Here is a 25,412-nt window from a genome sequence, read left to right as displayed (position 1 = left end):
GAAAGGTCAACAGGGGTTGATTCCTGCCATTTAATCTTCTAGCTGTAACATTGCAAAACTAAGGCTCTAGTCATTCTTGAAAGGAAATATGATGGCAGTAATCATTGGTTGTTTCATAGGAAACCTCTCTCCAACCCTGCACATCATGCATAGCCAGTGTGTCCCTTGTATAGAAACAATTTTAATATATCTGTTATGAAGTTTAAACCAGAGTCATGACATGCAAATTAGTTTTGCAAAGCAATTGCACAATTGAGGTTGCAATAAGTTTCATGCTGGTCTGTTCACGTACAGTGGTGACCATGATACAAAAAGAATGCTGTCGAGTTTTGCTCACAAAAGGTACAATCAATTCACTTTACCATAAGTTCTATGAAGCGCTTTGAGACGTCTCAACAACGTGATAAGATGCTATATCAAATGCAAGGATTATTATTATTACAATATTAAGACTAGATACTGTTGACTGCAATGGGCCACTTGTGTATTTAAGTTAAGTCAAATTATTAACTGGGAAAATTGTGAGTCTTGGTTTGATTCGGGACCCCGAGAAAATCAAGCTCACACAAGATAGGTAAAAATTAACGGTTACAACTTCTATATAGAAGTGAATATGATAGAATTAACAAGCTGTAGAACAGAATACACAGTTGCAGGAGTCTTCTTTTTTAAATGGTATCGTCTTTCTTCTCGGGTCTGTTCTGAAGAGCAGCAGCTACAACAGCTTTGTTTATACCCATTCGTTTGCTTAACCATTCCTTCAACTCCTAGCTGCAACATTGGCTAGTTAATCTCACAGATATCATTTTCTTGCTTTTTATCTTTCAAAAACTATATCATTGAAGCGTTCTTTTTTGGGGTTGGCCGGGTGTCTGACACACACGGAAGCCCATCGCCATGTTTAAGAATATTCAATCCAAACTGAGAATTCCATTATTTCCATGTGTAGGTGGGATCTACCTCTGGTTGCATCTTGATAACATTGATAAAAATATGAACTTACATAAGGTAGCACAGCTTTGCACTAGTAAAAATAGTGACCTGAGATAAGGAGGCATGACTATCTCCAATTGTGATAGTCAAGGCCATCCTCTTATCATACATCAACACCGTTCCTTTGTTCCATTTCTCACCCATCTGCACCCATCTGGTGGTTCACCCCTACTCCTCATTACCATATCCAACCAAACAAGGCAAGGAAAACGAACATCCATCAGGTTCAAACCAAGAAATGTCATAAAATTAATAATACAACCCCCCTTGAAAGTGTAGCAGTACCAGGCAGAGCAAGGATAAAAGACAAAAAAAATACAGATACTGTTCATTCCTAGCAAGGTTATAACTGCTACAAAGTACAATCATCAGCAAAAACTCACTTAACAATTAAATGGAATAGATAAAGGTATTAAATCAAAGGATTGTAATACAAATGTAACTTTCTATCCCCAAACAAACCATATATCAGTAAACAGCATAACAGTCACTTAACAAGGTTTTGCCAATCTACAGCATCAAAGTAATTGATATGTAAGTATATGTTTTATTGCTGGCAACACTTAGCAATAGTATATATTCATTATTCTTATATGGAGAGGCTGATTTGCTTATAATGCTTCAATACATGAATAAAATATAAAGAAAACTTTGATATAGAATTCGTTTTCAGCTTCTTGTATGAAGACCCTGGTAGCAATAGTTCACTTTGTTCTGTATTGTATAGGGAGTGTCCGGTGGAAGGAGCAGAAATTGACTGAATTACCTTGTTCTTCCTAAGTTATCTAGGTGCACACAGAGTACATATGGAGTCTCTGCTTTTCTACCTAACCGTGCCTCAACTACAATATATCCCCCTCCCTTCTATACTGCCTTGTCAGACACACCCAGGTCAGTGTAACAGTGCCAGTGTGGTTTTCACAAAATCACCCTAACTGCTCCAATGTAAATCTTTACAGACTCTTTGAGTGAGGTTCTGAATTTCATGGAAATCATGTGTTTACCGAACTCAGGGTATCACTGCTCCAAACAGAGGAGACAATATTATTTGACTTTGAATCAAAGTCAGAGAAAACAAAGTTGAAATTACTCCAGATTAACAAGAATCCTTCAAATTGTGCAGAGATATTACAGTTTCTATTTAATGAAGGTCTCGTCCACCCAGTGGTAGGTTGGTGCAAGCCAGGCTCTCTCATTGACCCGCTGTGGGTTTACACTATCCATAGTGATGGACCTGGAGATGGGATCCCGTGACTTGAGGGAGTAGTTAGCAGCCAGCAGCCCCATCCTGAGGCAGGTGTGTGTGTCCTGTCCACTTAGCAGACCCGCAATCACTGCGGCAGCAAGGCTGTGAAGACAAAAACGATTTGGTAAATGGGCAGCGGCTGATCCTTAGAAAAAGAAAGTGATGATTTGATGTTGTAATATGAGGGCTGCCATAGACTTATCAAAAGTCAACAATAAATATTAACTGATTTGGAGCAGATGAAGAAGAAACACACTTTTTCACATCATATTTTCCTCTTAAAAAATAGATGATGATAATAATAATCCTTGCATTTGATATAGCACTTTTCACGTCTCCTAGACATTTCAAAGCGCTTCACAGAATAGACTGTAAAGTGAATTGACAGTATATTTGTGGGCGAAACGCGGCAGCCAATTGCACACAGCAGTGTCCCACAAACAGTCGTGGATTGAAAATGACCAATTTATTATTGTTTTGTTTTGGAGGGATTATTATTAGGCGTGTAGAGTAAGTAAACTTGGCCAAGGTTTCGCCCTGCCTGGAAATGAACCCAGGTGTCTCGCTAGCAAGGCGAGTGCTCTAAACACTGAGCTACAGGACTCCACATTATTAACTAATAAAGAACTTTTTAAAAGTCGAAAGTGAAATCACGCTCATTCTCTGAACAGCAGTGATTAGATGGTTTAAAAAAGCTGATGCGTTACGCAATTGCATCGTGAAGTCCTGAAGGGTAGTGGTCATCGTGCTCGCCTGACAAGCAAGAGGACCTGGGTTTGATTCCCAGGCGGGGTGAAACCTTAAATAAGTTTACCCACTCCAGATGCCTCTATTTACCTAGCAGTAAGTCGGAACTTGGTTGTTATTTACCTTTCTGGGGATAGTAATCCCTCCAAAAATAAATAAATAAAAATAATTTGTTCATTCAATCCACAATGTGGGACTCTGCTGTGTACAATTGACTGTCACATTTCGCCCACAAAAGATGCAATCAATCCACTTTCCAATATCTTCTTTGAAGCGCTTTGAGACGTGCCAATAATGTAATAAGTTGCCATATCAAATTATTATTGCTGTAAGTCATGCGTCCGATTATTGCCAAAGGATCAACAAATATGTCTGTATATTTNAAAAAAATTGGGCTCAAGTTAAAAAATTGCTGAGTTTCACCTTTTTGAAACCACAAGTACAGTTTTAGTTTAAAGTGGTCAGGAGCGATTAAACAAAGTGCAAACTTTAGCAGAGTGAGACCTGTTATTATTTGCTCACCGTGGTGACAAACAGTGGAAAACATTGGCCGTGGCGTGCGAGGTGGAACCAAAAGGGAATTAGTGAAGACAAAGTGCGGCAGCAAGGCAAAGAATAACAGTGAGGTAAAGATATGCACAGGAAGCTCTCACAGGAACTAACCTGTGTTGCCTTTTATCACTAGATTCAATGCTACCTAAAAGGCACATAGCAACTATACATTACATTTTTATAGCACCTTATCATCTTATAAAGTCAAACATCTCAAGACACTTCACAAGTAACTCAGTCCAATGAAGTGATTGGATTGTAGGCAAATGTGGAGGCCACTTGTACAAACAGATTTGAGATGAACGTCCCAAGTAATTTGGAGGATTGTTGGTCAGGATACTGGGAGAAATTCCCCTCTTTTTTCTAACAGTGTATTTTCGTTAAAGGCCACCTGAATAGGTAGGCTGGACCTCAGTTTAATGTCTCATCTCAAAGATGCACTTCCAACAATGCATGCGGGTTCCAAAGTCAAGCAAGGAGGCCACAAAATGGGACCCATCAATTGCTAACCAGCAAGTAATATGACTGGTCATCCTCAGTTCCAAGCAACAGAGGAACCGCTGAAAGGACACATCATTAATGAAGGAAATCGCTTTGAAGCAGCAGGGTGAAGGATGGGTAAAAGGATGCACTGTTATTAGAAGGTTTGTGCCAGGAAACTAGGTTAGTAAAATATTCCTTATGGGGGGGGGGGGGGAGTGGTGGGGGGTGGATTTGTAAAGGTGTAATGCTGATCCTCAGTCAGTAGGAAGGACGCTATATTTTTTCTGGTAGAAATAAGACATCTGCAAAGCAGTCACTGATCACTATCCAATGCACACAAGGTAAACAAGCTGAGATTAATGTTTTTGTGTATAATGAACACCATGTCTCACCATGGTTCACTGGAAAAATATCTAGCTTAAAAGCTAAATCAAATGCGATTTCAGCTATCTAATCTTTAAGATTCATAGTTAGTAGCTATTAAGAATGACTTAATGGGTCTCTTGTTCCACTGCCAGTGTCTTTTTATTTCCTAACCTACCCTAACTTGTATAATTGGAAGGAAATCCCTTTGCTTTTTTTTAGATAATCCTCCTCAAATCTCTGCTAATGGGTAAGGCTGGCCAGATGATAGATCCTGCTACTACTGCAGAATGAAGAGAGATTAAGAGTAGGTTAACAGGATTTGTTACTTTCTTCCTTTAGGCACATTCAGTGCCAAGATTCCCACGTAGGCCTCATAGTGCTGTTGCAAATAAAGAAACATTGTAACTTTGCTCCATTGAACCTGCTTAGAATTGAATGTCAAACTCTATCCAGTTCATGTGTGGAGAAATAGAATTTGCAATTATCAGACGGGTGGGTTGGTGAGGAGGTTGAGGGTCTTGTACCTGTCGCCAGCTCCAGACACATTCATTATCTCTTCCGCATCCACAGAAATTGACGGTTGATGGAGAGCACACACCTTACCGATTGCACTCTAGAAAAAGAACAGAAACCATAAAAGAGATGTTCCTTCCCGAGCTCTGCTCCAGAGCCCTTGGATGCTGGGTTTGCGCACTTCATCCTCAGGACATTGGTTGACTGATCTCAGACTGTAATAGCAGGGAGGAAGCAAGTGAAGAAGTAGGGGCTTTCTCTCAGGGGGTGGGGGTAAGGTAAGTCTCCTATAGCCAGTCTTTTGAAGATGTACTATTCACAACAAGCAGTCACAAACAGCGAATCATAGTTGCAAACAGTATTTCATGCAGGTAAAGACAAATGTCACACTGATCTGGGGAACTCCTGTCTGACACCTTCTCCTATTGGAGTGAGTTCCTGTTTGTCAGTGTGACACACATCTGATTACCCGGAGGTGGAACTGTTTGCCTCTTCTTGTTGTGATATCTGCATTTTCAATTATAAATGACGAACACTGTGGATACATGTAAGTACAGCTCATTGCTCAGTTCATAAACTGGGTGACTATATGCCTACTTCAGTGCAGTAAATAACCTGCTACATCACCCATCCATCAGGCTGTTAACTAGTGATGCATCATTAATATTAATGAGGATAATTAATTCCAAGGTGGGGCAAAACTTTAGGCAAGTTTCCTTCCTCCACACACCTCTGTTTACCTAGCAGTAAGTAGGAGCCCGGTTGTTAGTCGATTGGCGGATCACTTCGTGTGGGTAATAATCCCTCAAAAAAAAATTTGGTCACTCAAGCCACGACTGTTTGTACGACACTGCTACGTGCAGTTAGCTGGCACATTTTATAATATATATATAATAATCCTTGCATTTGATATAGCGCTGTTCTCGTCTTTTAGACATCTCAAAGCGCTTCATAAAATATACTGTAAAGTGAATTGACTGTATATTTTGTGGGCGAAATTTTGTCCACAAAATACACAGTCAACTCACTTTACAACATATTCTGTGAAGCTCTATGAGCCATCTCAATGACATAATAAGGCACTATATCAAATGCAAGAATCATTATTATTATTACAAACAAACAAACAAACAGAGGCTGGACTGTACAAGACAATCCACCACCTATAGAGTCTGCTGACCTGATGGTCTTTCCTTGGCTGAAGAGAAAGTGTTCCTGCTTCACCCCTGCCACATAGGAGCACGCCTTGACAGCCCAGACTAACCAGCACACACTGCAGGTGCTTCAGCAGTGGCCGCGACATGCTCATTGCCACGTCAATCACATCCTCCATCTCTGAGGGCAACTCTGAGCACCCAGGAGAGAAACAAAAATCATACAGTAACATCACAGGCATCAGGCAATGTTCCAGTGAGCTCAGGAGCAAACGATTTCATGTGTCTACTTACAAGGGCGTCTCCAACCACTTATAACAGTCCGGCGCCAAGCCCAGCACCATTCAGTCTGCAGGTTTCACCTCTTCTGGTAAATAGGACAAGAGTTCATGTACTCCCCCCCAGCAGTGGGACAGATATGATGAGGGCAGAAATGACTTCAGGCCACAAATGTCTATGTTTCTATATGTCTATCAAGATCCTGTGACTCTGCCTCTGTTGGGATGCTGGAAACATCTCGTGTCTGAAAACAAAATCTAATGCTTGGAAATTACCTGCTGGAACTGGCAAGCCCAGAGCTTCGTTCATCGAGCGGAGCTCGCCTAGGTTGGGTGAGGTGTACATCAGGGCTCTCCAACTGTCCGATACAAAGGGTTTACTGGCCTTGTTGAAGTCTGTGGGCTCATACCACACTGCAAATAAACCAACATTTCAGGATTGTGTCCGGATAATAGCTATATATAATAATAATCCTTGCATTTGATATAGCACTTTTCACATCTTCTCGACGTCTCAAAGCGCTTCACAGAATATGCTGTAAAGTGTTTATTTGTGGGCGAGACGCGGCAGCCAATCGTGCACAGCAGTGTCCCACAAACAGTCGTGGATTGAAAATGACCAATTTATTATTGTTTTGTTTTGGAGGGATTATTATTAGGCGTGTGGAGTAAGGAAACTTGCCCACTGAAAACTAGCAATGACCTCCTGTGCACTGTTTGTCCTGCTTTTGGAGCTCTCTCTCTCTCTCTCACTCAGGTGGGGTAATTCCATGCAGCTCAGTTTCTTGTGTATTTAGGTGTAAATCTAACAATGATCAGCTCTTGCTGACACAAATTTGGTGGAGTCAGTCTTTGGGGATAGCTTTTAGTTTGCCTGTTATCTCACTGATACACGTTTGGGTGTTTATGCTTTCTCAACAATCACCAGAATCCACCTTGTCTCTGGCACTATTAATATAACAGCAGATGGTGCAATTGGACAGGCAAAGGCATCTGAAGCAGCTTCACAGAACAGCTGGCCCAGTACTGGCTTTCCTTACAGTGCTGCACCATTAAGGAAACCATGAGAGCATTTTTCAACTTAGCTCCTGCCCTTTTGTTCTCGATCTGCATATCTCCGCTCAGACTAGAAAACACAAAACATTCAGGATTTTACACCATAAGTCAAATTCCTGGATTGGCATTGGTGGTGTGATCTGATTGGGGACATTTTCACATAGTCACAGAACAAGAAAGGAAATTGGCCAAGTTAATTTTAATTAATATTCCAGTTTAGAGCTGGATGAGCAATGCTTTATCTTAGGCAACTTTTTGAGGATCCTTTAAACCAAGCTCTCACCTGCCTGTTAAAGATCCCAAGACACTATTTGGAAATAGAGAAGGGAGTTTTTCTGATCAACAATCCCCTAGAATTGTTTATTCACCTCATAGCTATTTTGAGTCATTATTGTACACAAATTGGTGGCTGCATTCATCTACAAAATACAAAATCCAGTGATTTTCCTGCTTGAAACTTATCAGTGTTATTGACGTTGTATCAAATGAAATGTTATTATGGTTGTATGCAACATAGTTAACCCATTTGCCTACCCAAAATCTATGCACTCAATATATATTATTGCAAAATATTGCATACCTTCAGGATGATATGACTAGTGAAGTTTCTTTCAGTTGTTACCTTTAGTAAAATATTTGTGTGCAGACTGTCAGGAGCAGTCTGCTTACACAGTCATTCCGGGAACTACACCAGGATCATTTTGGAACGAGGCTGTTCCTCACACTCGTCTTCAAATCCCTTCATGCCCTGGCACCTCCCTACCTCTCCGACCTGCTTACTTCCTAACCCACTGCCTCCACTCTACTGGCTCCGGCCTCCTGCATGTCCCTCATGCCCTCCGTTCTACCATTAGTGGCCGTGCTTTCAGCCACTGCACCCCGAAACCCTGGAACACTGTTCCTCTATCCCTTTGCTTTGCTCTCTTTCATCCCCATCTTCAGATTGCGCCTGAAGACTTCCTCTTCGACCGTGCCTACCGTCACCTCCCCCTTCCCCCGGCTCAGTATCGTGCTCCGCCACTGTCAAGCCACCCTGAGTGAGGGGCACTATATATATACACAAGTTGTTGTTCCCCATTAAGAATGCAGCAACCACGTAGGGGTACAATACTATCAGCTTGCTCATGCCCGAGTGACCATTAATAATCTTGGGTGAGCCTGGATACTACTTGTAGGCCATGCCACCATCATAGTCACACATACGCTCTCCAGAAACTCCCAACCCACTGTCCCCAATTCGTCCCACCCTAAGCCTGGCTGGAATAAACTATGTCAGTACAGACCGGAGAACAAACCTGCTCATGCAGTTCCTTACCTGGCACATTATGGTCTTTAGCGACTCTGCAGACATAGTCTAAGGTTGACACAGGGATATTCCCATCCAAACACACCAGTGATGCTGAGCGCAGCCGTTCCTCAAACTGAGAAGTCTGCAAAAGACAAACAGCAGCTCAGATACTCAGGAATAATAGTGATGATGCGGATGTGGGTACACACTTTGTGGGGGAGAGGCTCCAGGTACCATCTTTAAAGTTCCCCCCCTGTCCATAAATCATTCTTTCTAAATGAAGTCTTACAAAGAGTTGATGTACTTTTTACAGGTCTGAGCACACTTATTGTGTAATCCCCCAATCCACCTCTCTTCCACCCACCATGATACAATTCTCCAATGCAAAGATGCTCAGGAAGAGGTTGTACATAGTCTACATTGCCCATTGGAGAAAAATAATACCATTGGGAAAGGGGAAGAAGATTACATTGGAAGAGCCCTCAGGAAAGTAAAAAAATCACTTGGAGTCCCATATATAGTATTTAGCGCATTCGCCTCACAAGCGAGAAGACCCAGGATCGATTCCTGGGCAGGCTGAAATCTTAGGCAAGTTTCCTTACTCCACATGCCTCTGTTTACCTAGCAGTAAGTTAGTCACTTTCCGGGGGTAATAAGCCCTCAAAAAAAATTGGTCACTCAATCCACAACTGTTTGTGGAATTGGCTGACACGTTTCGCTCACAAAATACACAATCAACCCACTTTACAAAACATTCGGTGAAGTGTTTTGAGATGTCTCAACGACGTGATAAGGCACTATATCAAATGGAAGAATTTTTTATTATTTATTATTAAAAAGGTACAACTCAACTCTAAGATTTAAATTATATCCTTGACATGTCACTCAAATATAACTTGCACACCATATATAACACTTTTCACATACGATAAAATCAAGCAAGATGGGAAATGTATTGGTGGAGGGAGATGAGTGAATGCACAACCAAAAGAGATGGACTGTCAGAAGAGTTTTAAAAACAGAGATGGTGGGTGTAAGTGGAGAATTTTAGAGAGAGAGCTCAAGAAAACTAGGGCAAAGTAGCTAAAAACTCAGATGCCTGTGGTGGAGTGCAAAGTGCAGGAATGTCCAAGAAGCCTCTGTTTGCGAAGGGGAGGGAATGGGCAGATGGATGGAACTCAGTGACATCATGTACACCCAGCAATGTAAACAGTGCTTTGAGACATCTTGACGCTATGATAAGGCGCTAGATCAACTGCAAGGATTATTCTTGCCCTTACGTGCTTTGAACCCTCTATAAGTTCAAAAAAAAAAGCAAAGTGCTGCAGATGCTGGAAATCTGAAATAAAACCAGAAGTCACTGGGAACACTGAGCAGGTCAGACACCATCTATGGAGAGGGGAAAGTTTGTTAACGTTTCAGGTGGATGATTTTTCGTCCGAACCTCTATAATTTCTGGTAATTTCAGAAACCTTTGTTTCTAAAACTATAATGTATTGTCAGTCATGGAAAGTAAATTGTGAGTCAGGGGCTCTTGTTCTTACATACTGCTCCGTTATCTGCTGGTGAATGTCCATGTCCCCAATTCCCATACACAGCTCCCCGGTTCCTGTGATCACCACACAGTATGTTGCTGTGTTGCAGCTTGGTAACCTTGCCACAGCACTGGTGTCCTGGAAAGAGTCAGAACAGGTGATTAGGAATTTCATAGTGCTGTACAGCAGCACAACATTAATGCATCGGTATGGATAAACATGGAGCATGGCACAGAGAGGTCAAACTGCTGGTGATCTGGTAAATTTAATAGGCACAATATGCATTACATCTGCATAACACAGGATTTTGCATAGAGCATTTCATATAGATTTTTTATAATGTGCAGTTCTGCAATATACAATGCATTAAATGTATTTTACCAAGCAATGGCGATTACCAAGTAACTTCCCCATTAACATAGGTTGTTATTATATAATAGTTACAAGAGCAATTCACCTGGTAACAGTAGGTATATAATACTTACTGGAGTGATTTACCTGGTAACATCAAGTTACTAAATAATAGTTACATGAGTGTAAGGAAAAAGATAAAATAACTTTGTGTGAAAGGACTGATAAACCTGTCTCGCAGAATTTAATTCTGTGGGGAAAGGACTGATTAATATTGTCTCCTTGGTTTTGAAACCCCATCCCACACTTATGCATTGTTGATAATGTGAGAAAAACATGGACTTAGACAAGAACCCAATCTTGAAAATGGTTGAAACTGGTCATCAAACAAAGAAAGCAGCTGCAAATTGAAGGATTATGGGTTAAAATGGAGGCCGACTATAAGTTTGAGCTGTGGATACAGGTAGACAGAGAGTGTCTTTTGTAAATGCTAGCTAAAAAGATAGCTGAAGTTCTCCCAGCAAAAAGGTAACCCGATCATTACTTAATTTTTCTGACTTGGCCGCTATTTTATCTAATGCATATTAGATAGTGATCTATGTTCTTCTATTATTTGACAATCTGATTTGATAATCTTCTATTATTGACAATACATGTTAATTCATTATGACCCTTTTGTGTTTACTTTGGAATTTTTCAGGTGGTGAGGTATAAAACCCTACAGGACTGATTTACTTGGTCACACTGGCTATTATATAATAGTCATTGGTAATACAGAGGATTATTCAATAATAGTTATAAGAGCAATTTTCTTGGTTACCAGTAACAGTTGTCGTAGTTACTGAAATAATCCATCTAGTAACATCGAAATATTGTATAATTATTATGGGAGCAACTTCCCCAATGAGCAGGATGTTATTATATAATGGTTTCTGGAGTGATTTACCTAGTAGAGTGTTAATGTGTGATAGGTACTGAAGCACTTAACTACAAATATATTTCTCACTTCAAAAGATGTTAAAATATATCAAGCAGCACTATACCTCTTGTAATATATACAGGAATATTATAATTCAGTGGACATGTCATATTATAATTTGTACACTAATGTACCGTATTACAGTAATGTTGTACCCAGTAACAAATGGTCTAGAGTAATAGAGAAGTGTTATACACAGTAACAAAGGGTAGAAGGGAATATGGACAGGAATACATTCAGTGGCAGGGGAGAAGGAGTAAAATTTGTGTTGCATTACTGTGGTCACAGTATATTTAGTTGATTTAAAATGCTCTATTATATAATAACAACCAGCTCATGGTTATAAATGTCGATAGGTGTAGTTACGTTGACATACCATGTGACTGCAATTGTGAAGGAATGCTTCTGCATGTCCATCCTGCCCAATAGCAGAGATGAAGAGTGGTGCTATCCCCAGACGACTCAGACAATCTGAAATAAACACACTCAGTCGTACTTCGTTGTGCAGTGATTGACTTTTACCCCTCCTCCCCTCCCACTCCACTACTGATGATGCTGGATGTGAGGGACCAGCAGTAGAATCATAATCAGATCTGACAAACTCCTCAAAGAGATAGCCCATTTAATGCAGAACCCCATGACCTGAATGAGCAGGTATGTTTGCACTGCTGATATCAAACCCTTGATGTGAAGTCTCAGATCTCAGTACCTGCCAGGTTTCTTCCGACTCCCCCGAAGGACTGATAAACACTGCCTGGGTTTGTGACTCCACCAAACTGCAACAGAAAGAGTTGTTAAAGAGTCCACTCGAGATGGAGAATGAACTTTGCGTTGATGTGAAAAGCAATAATTGCCCATTGGTCAGTGTGGCACCTTATCCAATGTGATGTAAATGGTATCTATCATAATACCAGCTGGACAAGCAGTAGGAAGCTTGTCAGACAGTGCTTTCAATTGCCAGCTTTGCAGTTTTAGCTGATTAGACTCTGGCAGTACTCCATCACACACTCTGGGGTCCCGAAGCATTTGCTCTTGCCAAATGCACCTAATACTCTTCAACATTAGGTAAGCAGAATGAGTGCCTCCAGGCAGAGAGTACACATTCCATTCTGGACCCGGGAATTTGGACGTGTAGGTGGGATGCATGGAACTCTGGTTTGGATACTTTTCAGCATGGTGATGGGTTTCCGATTGTATTGGACAACCGGTTGACCAAAAATAAATTACCGGAACAAGTATGATGAGCAAAGAGTGGTCCATTTGTGTGGACATCAGTCAGTCAGTCACAGGTAGATTTGATGCTTCAAGCCACCAATTATTTTCCCTCCGCACTGAGGACAAACGTCCAAAATGCGTATTGCTGACTTTATTCACATCTTTAGATGAATGCTGGAGTAGCAATTCTTTAGACTATGTCTGTGCTAAACGCTCCCAAGGCCACTGTAGAAAATTGAGGGCACAGACCCATGTGTGTGAATTAGATGTTTATAAGTGCTTGTTACGTCTGTATTGGTTATCACAGATTAAAAGTGGTTGACCCAATGTATTGGAAAGAACAAATAATCTTTAGTCCTGCTGGATACACAATCTCCTGACAATTGAATGTCAAAGGGAAAATGTCAAGCCTGATAGCAATCGGAGCACAGCGTAGGCAAAACATGCCACCAGTTGTAGGTTTTAAAGAACAAAACTGCAAATGAGATTCACAGTCAAGTGATTCAAAAAGCAGTGAATGTGTCAACGGAGACTGCAGCAGTCACACATTTTGCCAATTGAGGAGGAATGGCTCCCCTCACGTACCTTCATTATATCATCGTTTGCCTTTGCAATAAAATCAATATTGCACCCGCCGATCACCACCTGTGAGGAGAATAAAACTGAATGACAATCAGGAGGATCACAGAAATAACCAGTAGCAGAATATACTGCAAAGTGAATTGATTGTATATTTGTGGGCAAAACGGGGCAGCCAATTGCACACAGCAATGTCCTACAAACAGTCGTGGATTCAGTGACCAAATTATTTTTTTTTTTTGGAGGGATTATTATCAGGCATGTGGAGTAAGGAAACTTGCCCAAGGTTTTGTCCTGCCAGTAATCGAACCCAGGTCTCTCTCTTGCAAGGCGAGTACTCTAACCATTGAGCTATAGGACTCCACTTCTGGAGAGAAACTACGAGATGGGAGTGTGTTGCCAGGAAGTAATGTTTTCAATGATGAGTTTACACTTATCATTTTTTCTTCAGAGTCAAAAAATTATGGGCTCAAGCCCCATGTCTGAACTTGGAATCACATTGTGTAAGATGTCACTCCAACTACGTGATAAGGCGCTTTATCAAATGCAAGGATTATTATTATTATGTTATTACAGTTTAAATCACTCTTTTAGAGGCAACTTCTTAATGGCTTTCAATTATGGGTCGGCTAGACCAATAACATTGTCACTTTACATACAAATGGATGTTACTTTTCTTAATGCATTTGAGCTTCCTAAAATAGCCACTTTTTGCAGGAGGTTGATATTTTGTTCACAAGGTATTTTGTCAATCCATTTCTGAATAATCTTATCAACAGTCCAAGTTTCACCAATGATTGAATTATGTTTGTTTTACATTGCCACATAGGTCCACATTCAATTTATAGAACAATATATTTCCTGATTTTTTCCAGTTCCTTATTTTTCACATTGTAATTACTTGGGACAGCCACAACAATAATTTTACATGTACAATCCCTTCGGTTCTTTATGATAATATCTGTTCTGTTACAGTGGATTGCATTGATTATACGAAAGCTGTAGGTTATTACTGGTGTTGCAATTTCTTTAACAGCAAATATTTTATTTCTGGCATTGAATTAATGGTGTGAGAGGTACTTAATGTTCTACCCTGGATTTCTCCACCTCATGTGACTGTGACAGCTGTCCAAAGACACCGATCAAGAGTACCTCTCCATGACCATTAACTTAAATTAATATATTTTGCCTTTTAAGATAAATCACAATAAGTGTTCGGACAAAAAGACATCTCAGTTGTAACTTACTGGTTGTGTGGGGTTGGCCTGCTTCTCTGTCTGTAGTTCTGATGGTATTGCATGCTTGCCATGTCTCCGTCTCGCCAGGGCACACGCTATGCGGCTGCCCACTTTTGCGTTATTCTTGATGAGAGCAATGTCTAAAGTTTGGGGTTAAGGGCCAAAGCCCATTAAGCCTGCAGTTGGGGTTATAGTTATAGTTTTGAATATAAGAAAATACAATAATGAACAATAACAACAATAACTTCCACTTATATAGCACCCTCCAAGCAGGATAGCATCTCAGAGCGCTTAACGGTGGCGGAGCTTGGCTCCGATCCGGTGGTGGGGGGGAGATGGCTGTAAGCATGGTCGAACAGGAAGGTTTTCAGGCGGGATTTGAAAAAGGGGAGAGTGGAGGCAAGGCGGAGGGATTGAAGGAGAGTGTTCCAGGGTTTCAGGGCTTAGTAGCTGAAAGCACGACCTCCGATGGTAGGGTGGAGGGTGCAAGGAACGAGCAGGAAGCTGGTGCCAGTTGAGCGGAGGCGTCGATTGAGGAGTGAGGAGGTTGGAGAGGTAGGGAGGTGCCAGAGAGTGAAGGCATTTGAACACGAGTGTGAGGATCTTGAAGTCAATCCGTTCGGTGATGGGGAGCCAGTGGAGTCTGACCAGAACTGGTGAGATGTGGGTGTGGAGTTTGTGGTCTGGGTCAGTATGCGGGCGGCAGAGTTTTGAATGAACTGGATCTTTCGAATAGTGGAGCTCGGGAGAACTGCGAGGCGTAATCCAGGCAGGAAGTGACAAACTCACGCACAAGGATTTCGGCTACATTTGGGGTAAGGTGCGGTCGGAGATAACCAATGTGGCGGAGGTGGAAGCAGGCGGTTCTGGTCAGCGACCGAATTTGGGGAAGGAAGGACAGCTGGTGGTCTCTCTGCCCCCCAACTGTTTCTCTCTGCTCCACCCTTGATCCCAGGACTACTGATGTCCTGACAGACTACCTGTCAGACATCAAGTCCTGGAAGAGAGCCAACTTTCTACAGTTGTACGTCAGCAAGACCGGGGCTCTCCTGATTGGTTCTCGCCAGCACCTCCACACCTCAGGCACTGGCTGCATCAGCATCCAAGGATGTACACTCACCTCACCAAGCCAGTCAGGAACCTAGTCTTCTTGTTCGACCCTCCTTTCTGTCCTTTTTCCCCACCTCCATGCCGTGACCTGCTTTGCTTTCCCCCACCTCCGCAACATTGCCACTGCCTCACCCCTCGGGCCGCCAAAATCTTCATACATCGCTTCATTACAACCAGGCTCGACTATGCCGATGCTTGTCGGCCTTCCCAACTCTTCCCTCCACAGGCTGCAGATCATCCAGAACTTTGCAGCTCATAACCTCACCAACACCAGGCTCCGTGATCCCATCGCACCCAGCCTCATCAGGCTCCATTGACTCCCCATCCCTCAGAAGATCGAATTCAAAATTTTCATCCTCATCTTGAAGGCCCTCCATGGCCTTGCCCCCTCCTACCTCTCCGACCTGCTAAACCCTTATCAACCTGTCTGCTCCTTCCACTCAGCAGGCTCCAACCTACTCCATGTGCCCCACCCGACCCGCTCACCATTGGCGGTCGGGCCTTCAGGTTCTCTGCTCCCACCTTCTGGAACTCCATCCCACATTCCCTTTGCCTCGCTCCCAACTTTGTCTCCTTCAAGGCACACCTCAAGGCCCTCCTCTTCGACAGGCCTTCGGCCACTCTTCTACCCTTCCTGATCCCAACAACCCCCCACCCACCCCTGCCTGTTCGGGACTGTTCAGCGCTTTGGGACATCCTCCCGATGTGAAAGGCATTTAGCAAATATAATTTTGTATTGTATTAGTGTGCAGATAAAAGTAAGGTGCCCAACAATATTCAAAATGTGATCCACTATTGAGCTACAGCTAAAAGAATGATTCCAAGACAGGTTATTAAACATGCAAGTATATTTTAAGATGTAAAGGATACTGGCACTCAAAGATGCTCCTTGTGTGAGCTCCATAACTCTCTGGAGAATGAAGGGAGTCACTTCTTTTCCCAGGATTCCTTCAGCCCTAAATGGAGAGAGCAACAACAGGTAGTCAGCGAAGCTGGTAGATATCAGCCCCCGTGCACCCTTTGGTCCGCTACATTCTTGTTGTCTTGGAAGAGAAATGGACCTACCACCCATTGCATTCAATGTTATTGTTTCTTTGTGCTCTTTATTGTCTCGTCACATCGCATCAGAATGTTCATCCTAGTTAGAAGGTGTTGTATGAATGCAAATTGTGGTGAAAGTAAGACAGTCCTTGAGTTATTTGCCCCATATTCACCTTGTGTGTTTCTCCATGGTCCTGGACCAACCCACGTCTTAAGCGCTCTGAGACGCTATCCTGTGTGAGGCGCGCAATAAAAATGCAAGTTGTTTTTGTTATTGTTTTAGGTGTTTTGAAAGAAGTAGCCAGCAGGATTGTGAGAGGGCCTAGTGCAAGATTCCGAGTTGTAAGGGGGGAATGGGAAATAAGGATAAGGGCGTGTGACAAAACACCTAAGACCAGGCGGCCTTGCTTATTTTGTGCCTCACAGTCTTTGAGGCTTAACCATGGGCCTTGTGAATAGCTCAGTCCGGCCACATAGCTGGTGGATGCGATGTGGGGCTGAATATGGGTGCTCGAAAGGAGAACGAGAGAAACTGTTCTTGTGGGGTCTACCTTGCCTCAGCTACAGATTGCTGGACAGCTTCTTCAATCAGGAAGCCCTCCGGTGCGTGCTCCTCAGGAATAGGAACCGCGATCAGCACACCGCTACCCTGGCCAAGCTCACAGGCACTATCTGTTTAAATGAAAACATCAGATAGTTCACAAACAACCTGCTAGATCACTGCCGAGACCACAGCAACAATGCAATTGGAGCATAGTAAGCACTGAGGCACACTCAGGTCAGACACTAAAATGCTCCGTCACAATAATAGCAAATAGGAGCAAGGGAAGGCCATTCACCCCATCAAGTCTGTTCCGCTGTTCAGTCTATGGAAACTCTTTAATTCGATTTTCCATTTTTGTCCCCATCCCTCAATACCATTAATTAAGAAGTAGCTGATCTACTTTTCTTTTGAATGCCACGCACCTTTACTAATAGGTGCCCAGGAATTTTGGAGCAACCCAACTCCTATCTCATCCTCCCCAGTTCTGCAACCTCTGCAGCCAACAACAGTTAATCATCAATAATATTACAATGAGCATGTTCAGACGATCTTGGCTGTACTTACTGAAGTCATAAAATAAAGGATGAGAGACCTACCAATCAGCTGTGCTGCGTCCTCCTCGGTAATCACATTATAAGGAGCCTGAAACCCACTTTGAGGAATGAAGAAAGCAGGAAAATCGCGGGTCTTTCCAAACGTGGCCACGCACACACCCTGTGTCTCCTAAATCAACCCAAACACACAGTAATGCGAGAATATTCCAGCAGTGTTATTTGTTCCAGCTTTGCTACATCTTTTTTTTTCTTGCCCCTTTTCCTCTACCGTTGATGGGAGGACAACCCACCCTCAGTGTGTTTTACCTTCATTGCTAGGAGGCACGTGGGAATGGTTGGCAGTGAATAGCTCTGATTTAAAGCCTTCTAATTCTTCCCTCCAATCCTACCCAATGTACAATTTGCACATGTTTCTTAGGCGTGTCTTGTGCTCATTAGGACAAGGAATGGTTTAGGAAGCACCGCAAATTTTATCCCATTCTGTCTTAACTCAGAAGAATTGCTACCAATGTGCAATTTCCATTGCCCATGCCGACCACCTTATTATAGCCTCTCTGACTGAGATTTAGTGCTAAGTTGGGGGCAATTCTATGCCAGACTCATAATCATCGAGAACTTGGCTGAAGCGATCTAAACCCATTTCACACTGACTGCTGAAAGCTAACACATCAGTTACCCAAGCAGCTGGCGCTGGGCTCACAGCTGGTACTGGAAGTGGAACGATAGTAGTTTTACACTGTACTCATTATACCAGATATTCCAATGTGCATCCAATGTCCAGAATAGATTTGACTCCTGCTGAAACCACGGCAACAGGAGTACGTCCCAGCTCAGTGAGATCTGCACTTATATCCAAGGCTGTAACAAAGAAAAAACAAAATCATTCAATCAACCTGAAGCTGGAATCATTGCACGTAACTTAACTCATAGGTTGTTCATACTCAATACTTTGAGCTGGCACCCACGTGAAGGCCGCTGTATAACTGCAGGTTATTGTTGTGCATTGACAATCATTGCAATTTTTTTCCTTTACTGACGTGAGGGTGTTTGACATCTTTTCTTTCTAATGGAATATGTTTCCACGGGGCACTCATCATCCTCTGCTACCTACAAGCACTAATTACTCATTTGTCAGGCTTCACAACAAGTGTCAGCAGACAAGTCAACTGAGAGGGCATGACAACTGCATCACGTCTCAGAGACATTGTGAATCCTGTATCATACCGAGTTTCAAGCTCTGTAACACAAAGACATTACGAGCTCTGAACCCAAAGACATGACAAGCTCTGCATCATGGAGACATTAGGAGTTCTGCGTAAGATTTCTTATCATGTGCGTGATAGAAATTCTTTATAATTATACTAATCTTCGCATTTGATATAGCACCTTTTGACATAGTTGAGACGTTTCCAATAGCTTCATAGGATATTCTGTAAAGTGGATTGTAAAGTGGGCAAAACACGACAGCCAGTTGGGCACAGCAATGTCCCACAAAAAGCCATGGAGTGAGTGACAAATTTTATTTAGGGGATTATTCAGCAGGACACCAGGAGAAACTCCCTTCTCTTTTTGAATAGTGCCATGGGATGTTTAACATCCATCTGAACAGGCAGACAGGACATTGGTTTAATAGAGGCATTTGGAGTAAGGAAACTTGTTAAAGGTTTCGCCCTGCCTGGGAATCAAACCGGAATCCTCTTGCTTGTGATGTGAGCTTGCTAACCACTACATTACGGGACTCCTTTATATTTCAAGTATCAAAGAAATCTCTTACTCCTTTGTCCGTCGCGATGCACCCCTCCGATGCCACCGGTCACAAACACCCGAATACCGACTTTGTGGGCTACCATCATCGTGGCTGAAACCGTAGTACCACCAGAGAAGCCCTGTCAAAAAAAGTCCTAGCCAGAATCAGTGGCTCTGAACCCCAACAACACCGCGCGTTGTATTTCTATCCACAGAAAGCATTCTACTAGCCAGGTCCCACAAACAGCCAAGGCGTAAATGATGAATTAATTTGGAGGATTGTTGGCCAGGATCCTGAGAGCAAATCCCTTTTCCTTTGGTGTCATGGGATCTTTAAAGGCTGTGAAGTAACTGAACTTTGACTCCAAATTTGTTCTTTGCTTGTTTTGTCAACAAATAGCTCAGAAAGAAAAAAAGGACATATGCCTTATTCTTTAGCCTTAGCTAAGGCATGTTGAGAAGGATGATACCTCATCCACGGACTCCACTTCATTTACAGCCATTTCTTTCTACTCCAGAAAGTGGCAACCTTAAAAAATGCTGCACAGTGAAATAGCGGGTTCCTGAGCCTCATTGGTCTCTGCCACGATCTGTCAATCTGTCAGAATTCATGACGTCTTTTAGAAAGGATTTAGACAAATTCTTGAAGGAGACAAATATTGAAGGATATGGGGAATGAGCAGGGGAGTGGGATTCCAGTAAGCAGCTTGTCGAGAAAGATATCAGAGTACACCAATGTGCTGTAACATTGCAGGGTGCTATAAACTCATACTTTGCTTAGGAAGTATGGCAGGTCTCTGCGAGATGCTTTGAACGTTTCCTTGCTCTCAGCCAGGTACTGCAATTCAGGATCGGACAAGCCCACATGGATCCTGCCTTTCAGAACAGCAACCGTAGCCGGCACTGCTCCATGTCTCATCACCACCTCCTCCACCTCTCTAGCAGTACTGGAACAAACAAAGGAAGGAGAGTAAGAGTGACCTGACACTACTCATTACACTTATCATTTGCTACTCTTTTCTCAAACCAGGGTTACAATTTCTGTTTGATAGAGTAAAGAAGCATCCTGCAGTGGGATATGGATAGTTGCTCTTTTAATAATAAATAATCCTTGCATTTGATAGACCAAAAAAATACAAAATTAAATTTTTATAGCGCCTTTCACGTTGGGAGAACATCCCAAGGCGCTAGGACGCGATAGTACCTTATCATGTTGTTGAGACGTCTCAAAGTGCTTCACAGAATATATTGTAAAGTGAATTGTGGGCAAAATGAGGTAACCAATCGTGCACATCAGTGTCCCACAAACAGTTCTGGAATCCTGCAACTTAGTGGTTAGAGCCCTCACCTCGCAAGTGAGAGGACTTGGGTTCATTTCCTGGACAGGGTGAAAATTTCCTTACTCCACATGCCTCTGGTTACCTAGCTGGAAGTAAGTTGTTAGTCAATTTGCGGATTGCTTTTCTGGGGTCTATAATCCCTTCAAAAAAAAAAGTAATAATAATAAGTTGGTCACTCGTCCATGACTGCTGATGCAACACTGCTGTGCACAATTGGCTGCCACGTTTCATCCACAAAATATATTCATATTCTGTTAAGCGTTTTGAGACATCTCAAAGAGGTGATAAAGCATTATAACAAATGCAAGGATTATTTTATTATAAACAGTCATGGATTGAGTGACCAACTTTTTGTCTTTAAAAGAGCCGCACAGAAACGATGAGCCAAATGGCTTTCTTCTATGCTCTAAATTTCTCTACTTCTATGGTCCTGTGTGGGTGAGATGGGAAGACAGGAATTGATGCACAAGGAGTGAAAACAGGCTGGTTGTTCATTGCAAAATTAATAAATCCCTTTCATTCGTTGTTAATTACATAATGAAGGGAACATGAACCTGAATGGGCTACTCCTGCTCTAATGTTCCTATGTCTGATTGGGTCATGCAGGGCACGTACTTGAGGTTGTGAGGGTACGGCATTCCATGTGTGATGATGGTACTCTCCAGCACCACCACAGGCTTTTGATTGGCGATCGCTTCTGATACCCGGGGGTGCACTCTCAGCAGCCCACCTGCAAACAGAAAGGACACACATATAGCAGCTTGTTTCAAGCATTTTTGAGCTTAGTCTTCAAAAAATGTCACCCATTACAACAACAACTTGCATTTATTTGGAATCTTCAAGGCTCGGAGTACTTGTTATTTATATCCCTTCTCCTCAAAGGGCATCAACATTCCTGTATCATCTGCTATCCCTAGAGAAAAAAGGTGGGGGTACATTAACAGTATATGGATCCTGGCTGCTTCAAAGGGGGATTCCTCCCCACCTAAACACACACCTGTTGCTTGTGGATTGAGTTCTAATTTCCTCTTCGACCGTGCTTTCGATCTCCCTGCTTCCCCCCTGCCTTCAACCCTCCCCCACCCCGACCCTCAGCTCGGGTCCATAACTCTGTCTGTCCAGTGCCTTGGGACGTCCTTCCGACGTGAAAGGCGCTGTACAAATGTAATTTTGTTGTTGTTTGTTTGTTGTTGTCGTTCTACTTCTCTTCCTTCCACATAGTATTTTCTCACGCAGTTCCATTACTTGGGAGTTTGAATTTTGTTTGGAGCTGGTTTAAAACGACCAAGCCTAGGATCTTGAGGGACTGAGCCTCGGGTCTTGTACTGTATGATGCTGTATAGGTCACTCAATCCACGATAGTTTGTGAGACACTGCTGTGTGCAATTGATTGCCATGTTTCAACCATAAAATACACAGTCAATCCACTTTACTATATATTCTGTGAAGCGCTTTGAGACGTGTCAATCACGTGATAAGGTGCTATATTAAATGCAAGGATTGTTATTATTATCACGTTGTTGAGATATCGTATTGTTAGCATAAGGGTGCAGAATTAACGTACTAACAATGGGTCAAAAGGAGTGAGAGGTCATGGAACATATGGAGTCAGTACAAAGAAAGAGGGTTGAAGGAAACACGATTGGATATGTTAAAAACGACTGACAAGAGATTGGAGGAAGGTATAGAGGGAGTGGGATGAGAGTATAAAGACAGGGAGAACAAAAAAGGAAAAACAGAAGGGAAAGATCGGAGGAGCACGAGGGAAGACTTGATGGAAGATCAAAAAGCTTGAATACCCAGACAAGACAGATTGGAACCTCGGCTGCTGACCGTCTCGACCCGCGGTAGTATTGATTTGTTGCAATCCCTCTATGGTGTAACTTTATAGAACTAGTAAAGTTTGGCTTAACAGATTTTGCCTAAACGGAATGCTGGGTGACCTTTTTTTGATATCTAACAGTATATTTTGTGGACAAAACGTGGCAGCCAATTACACACATCAGGGTCTCACAAAGAGTCATGGAATGAGTGATCATATGTCTTTTTAGAGGGATTATGACCTGGAGGGATTATTACCCTCGGAAAATGCCAATCGACTAACTGCAAGGAAACACGGGTTCCAATTTACTGCAAGGAAACAGAGGCGTGTGAAACTTGCCTAATACAAAATTATAGCGCCTTTCACTTTGGAAGGACGTTTCAAGATTTGCCTAAGGTTTCACCCTGTCCGAGAATCGAACCCGGGTCCTCACGCTTGCAAGGCAAGTGCTCTAACCACTGAGATATAGTGGTTAGAGTCCTTGTGTAAGCTAGTGTAAAAGGGACCAGAAGGAAAGGACAGAGCGCTCTGCTGAAGAGAAGAGCAGGGCGATATTTGTAGAAACTGTGAATGATGAGAGTTGTGAAGAGAGGACTGTGAACAGACCGTGTAGTCGCCTGCAGACGGGGCTCAGTCCCTGGTTGACGTGAGCTGCAAGGAGCAGGAGTGGAGTGAGTCTGTGCTGCATTCTCTGAAGAGGATCGGCACTAGGGAAGAAAAATATCAGAAGTTATTGAGCAACCTGTAGAGATTTTGCTCTTTGGTCAGGTCATATTGGTTTACTATAGTTACTCATTTAAATTGGAAGGTCATTCAGGGTAGTGGGAGACATATCAAAAGTTAGACAGTATATCATTAGGTTGCGGTGCTGATTGCAATATTATGTAACATACTGCCATCTTTACACAATTGTTTTCGGTCAGCCAGGTGTCTGACACGTGCAGAAACCTATCACCATCCAAACCAGATTGAGAATTCCATGTGCGCTACCTAAACATGGAAAATACCATTTCTGGAATGCGAGGCACACTTGCTACCTGGAGGGACGCACCCCGATCACCTAATTTCGGAGCGTATTAGGTGCAGGTTGGCAAGAGCCACGGTTCGAGGACTCCAGAGTGTGTGTTGGGGTACTGCTCGAGTTTAACCAGCTACCTCTGCCACCTCCTAACCCCCTATTAACCTGCCCACTCCATCCGCTCCAGCCTGCTTCACGTCCCTTGCCTTGCCTGCCCCACCATTGGTGGGTGGACCTTCTGCCACTCGGCCCCACCATCTGGAACTTCATCTTGCAGTCCCTCTGCCTCGCCCCCTTCATTGCCTCCTTCAAGACCCATCTCAAGACCCTCCTCTTCAGTCATCCTCCTTCGCTCCCCTGCTCTCCACCCTCCCCAATCCCGAGCTCGGGTTTGAAACACTGTTTGTCCAGGGTCTTGGGATGTCCTCCTGACGTGAAAGGCATTATACAAATTTAATTTTGTTCTTGTAAAACCATACAATTTTCAATTGAAAGCACTGTCTGGCAAGTTTTCCTGCTGCTTGTCCAGGAAGGACCACCTTACCTGTTAGGGCTTTGGCTTGCAGGGTTAATAGGAGCTGAGTGGGAAGAATTCCCTTTCCCCTCACTGACTGGTCTCTCCCACTGATGAGCCAGACCGACTGGTCTGTCATCAGCAATGTCCTGCAGTATGTTTAACCTATCTACCTCAGGAACCAGTGTATCAAGAAGGTTGGCTCAAGTCCAAAAGCATGTCACCTTGAAGACAGTTGAGTTCCAAGGAGACCCCGCTGATCTTCCACTCCCCTCCCCACGAGTATAGTCATTATTGGTCATTTATTTAAAGAATACTTTCCAGAAGATTTGAAAAAAATGTTGGCATAATAATTTTGATGGATTCCCCTCCTCAAGTTAAATGCTTCATACTTTATATTGGGTGGCCGGTGACTAAGTCACTCTCTTAGTCCTTCCCTCACTTTGTCACCCAATGACTCGTGGAGTCCTGTAGCTCAGTGGTTAGAGCACTCGCTTTGCAAGTGAGAGACCTGAGTTCAATTCCAGGCAGGGCGAAACCTTGGGCAAGTTTCCTTACTCCACACACCTAATAATAATTCCTCCAAAAACAATAATTAAATTGGTCATTTTCAATCTACGATTGTTTGTGGGACATTGCTGTGCGCAATTGGCTGCCGCGTTCGCCCACAAATATACAGTCAATTCACTTTAAAGTATGTTCTGTGAAGCGCTTTGGGACGTCCTCCCGACGTGAAAAGCGCTATATCAAATGCAAGGATTATTATTATTATTGTTATTATGACTTACTCACCAACTTGGAAATGTCACCAGCCTCACTGAAAGCAATGAATCACAAGAAATCAGTTCAACCGCTCAGTCCATCTTCTAAATTGCCATTGAATGGGAATTTATAATAATAATAATAATTTCTCGTACAGCCTTACATTTTCCAGCTTCTCTGTTCCAAACAAACTTTCTGTTTCGTTTTTCAAGAACATTGTCACAACACTGAACTTTAATCCTGCAGCTCTGTGGAAGCTATCGAATCAGATTGCTGCACACAAGGGGTTTCTCTGTCATTAGACTTTGGAGGGGTAACGTTAATGAAATGTATATGACTTCCAATGTAAACACATCTTCGCTGCACAAGAAACATTCGACATCTGGTT

The 25,412-nt window shown here is 42.7% G+C and overlaps 1 protein-coding gene across 2 annotated transcripts; it reads right to left on the bottom strand.

The window, feature by feature from the left end:
- Nucleotides 1-25,203, bottom strand: zgc:136858 (Indigoidine_A and YeiC_kinase_like domain-containing protein). 2 transcript variants are annotated; one of them, XM_007898521.2, is made up of 19 exons: nt 25,055-25,203; nt 23,337-23,437; nt 21,524-21,638; nt 20,341-20,515; nt 19,597-19,708; nt 18,574-18,680; nt 17,865-17,991; nt 17,276-17,396; nt 16,554-16,639; nt 14,583-14,713; nt 13,342-13,401; nt 12,251-12,317; nt 11,918-12,012; nt 10,221-10,349; nt 8,704-8,818; nt 6,609-6,746; nt 6,081-6,247; nt 4,912-5,000; nt 1-2,341 (listed from the first exon to the last, which is right to left on the bottom strand). In XM_007898521.2, exons 2-19 carry the CDS (start codon nt 23,416-23,418, stop codon nt 2,131-2,133), a joined length of 2,127 nt encoding a protein of 708 aa, XP_007896712.1. In that variant the 5' UTR covers nt 23,419-23,437; nt 25,055-25,203; the 3' UTR covers nt 1-2,130. The 2 variants fall into 2 exon arrangements, 1 of the variants encoding a protein (XP_007896712.1); XR_006085161.1 differs by lacking the exons at nt 1-2,341; nt 4,912-5,000 and having other exon boundaries at nt 6,208-6,247; nt 6,349-6,746.
- Nucleotides 25,204-25,412: the final 209 nt, after the last annotated feature.

This window comes from Callorhinchus milii, unplaced genomic scaffold (assembly GCF_018977255.1).
Source record: "Callorhinchus milii isolate IMCB2004 unplaced genomic scaffold, IMCB_Cmil_1.0 Scaffold5, whole genome shotgun sequence".
Lineage (NCBI taxonomy): Eukaryota > Metazoa > Chordata > Chondrichthyes > Chimaeriformes > Callorhinchidae > Callorhinchus > Callorhinchus milii.
Note: the sequence above shows the minus strand (reverse complement) of the source record. Positions and strands in the feature narration are given on the sequence as shown.

Coding starts and splice junctions, on each gene's coding strand:
- zgc:136858 (XM_007898521.2), bottom strand. CDS start 23,418: ATGCAGCACAGACTCACTCCACTCCTGCTCCTTGCAGCTCACGTCAAC. Junction 12,318..13,341: donor CAAACGATGATATAATGAAG/GTACGTGAGGGG, acceptor TTTCTGTTGCAG/TTTGGTGGAGTCACAAACCC. Junction 12,013..12,250: donor AGTCGGAAGAAACCTGGCAG/GTACTGAGATCT, acceptor TGTTTATTTCAG/ATTGTCTGAGTCGTCTGGGG.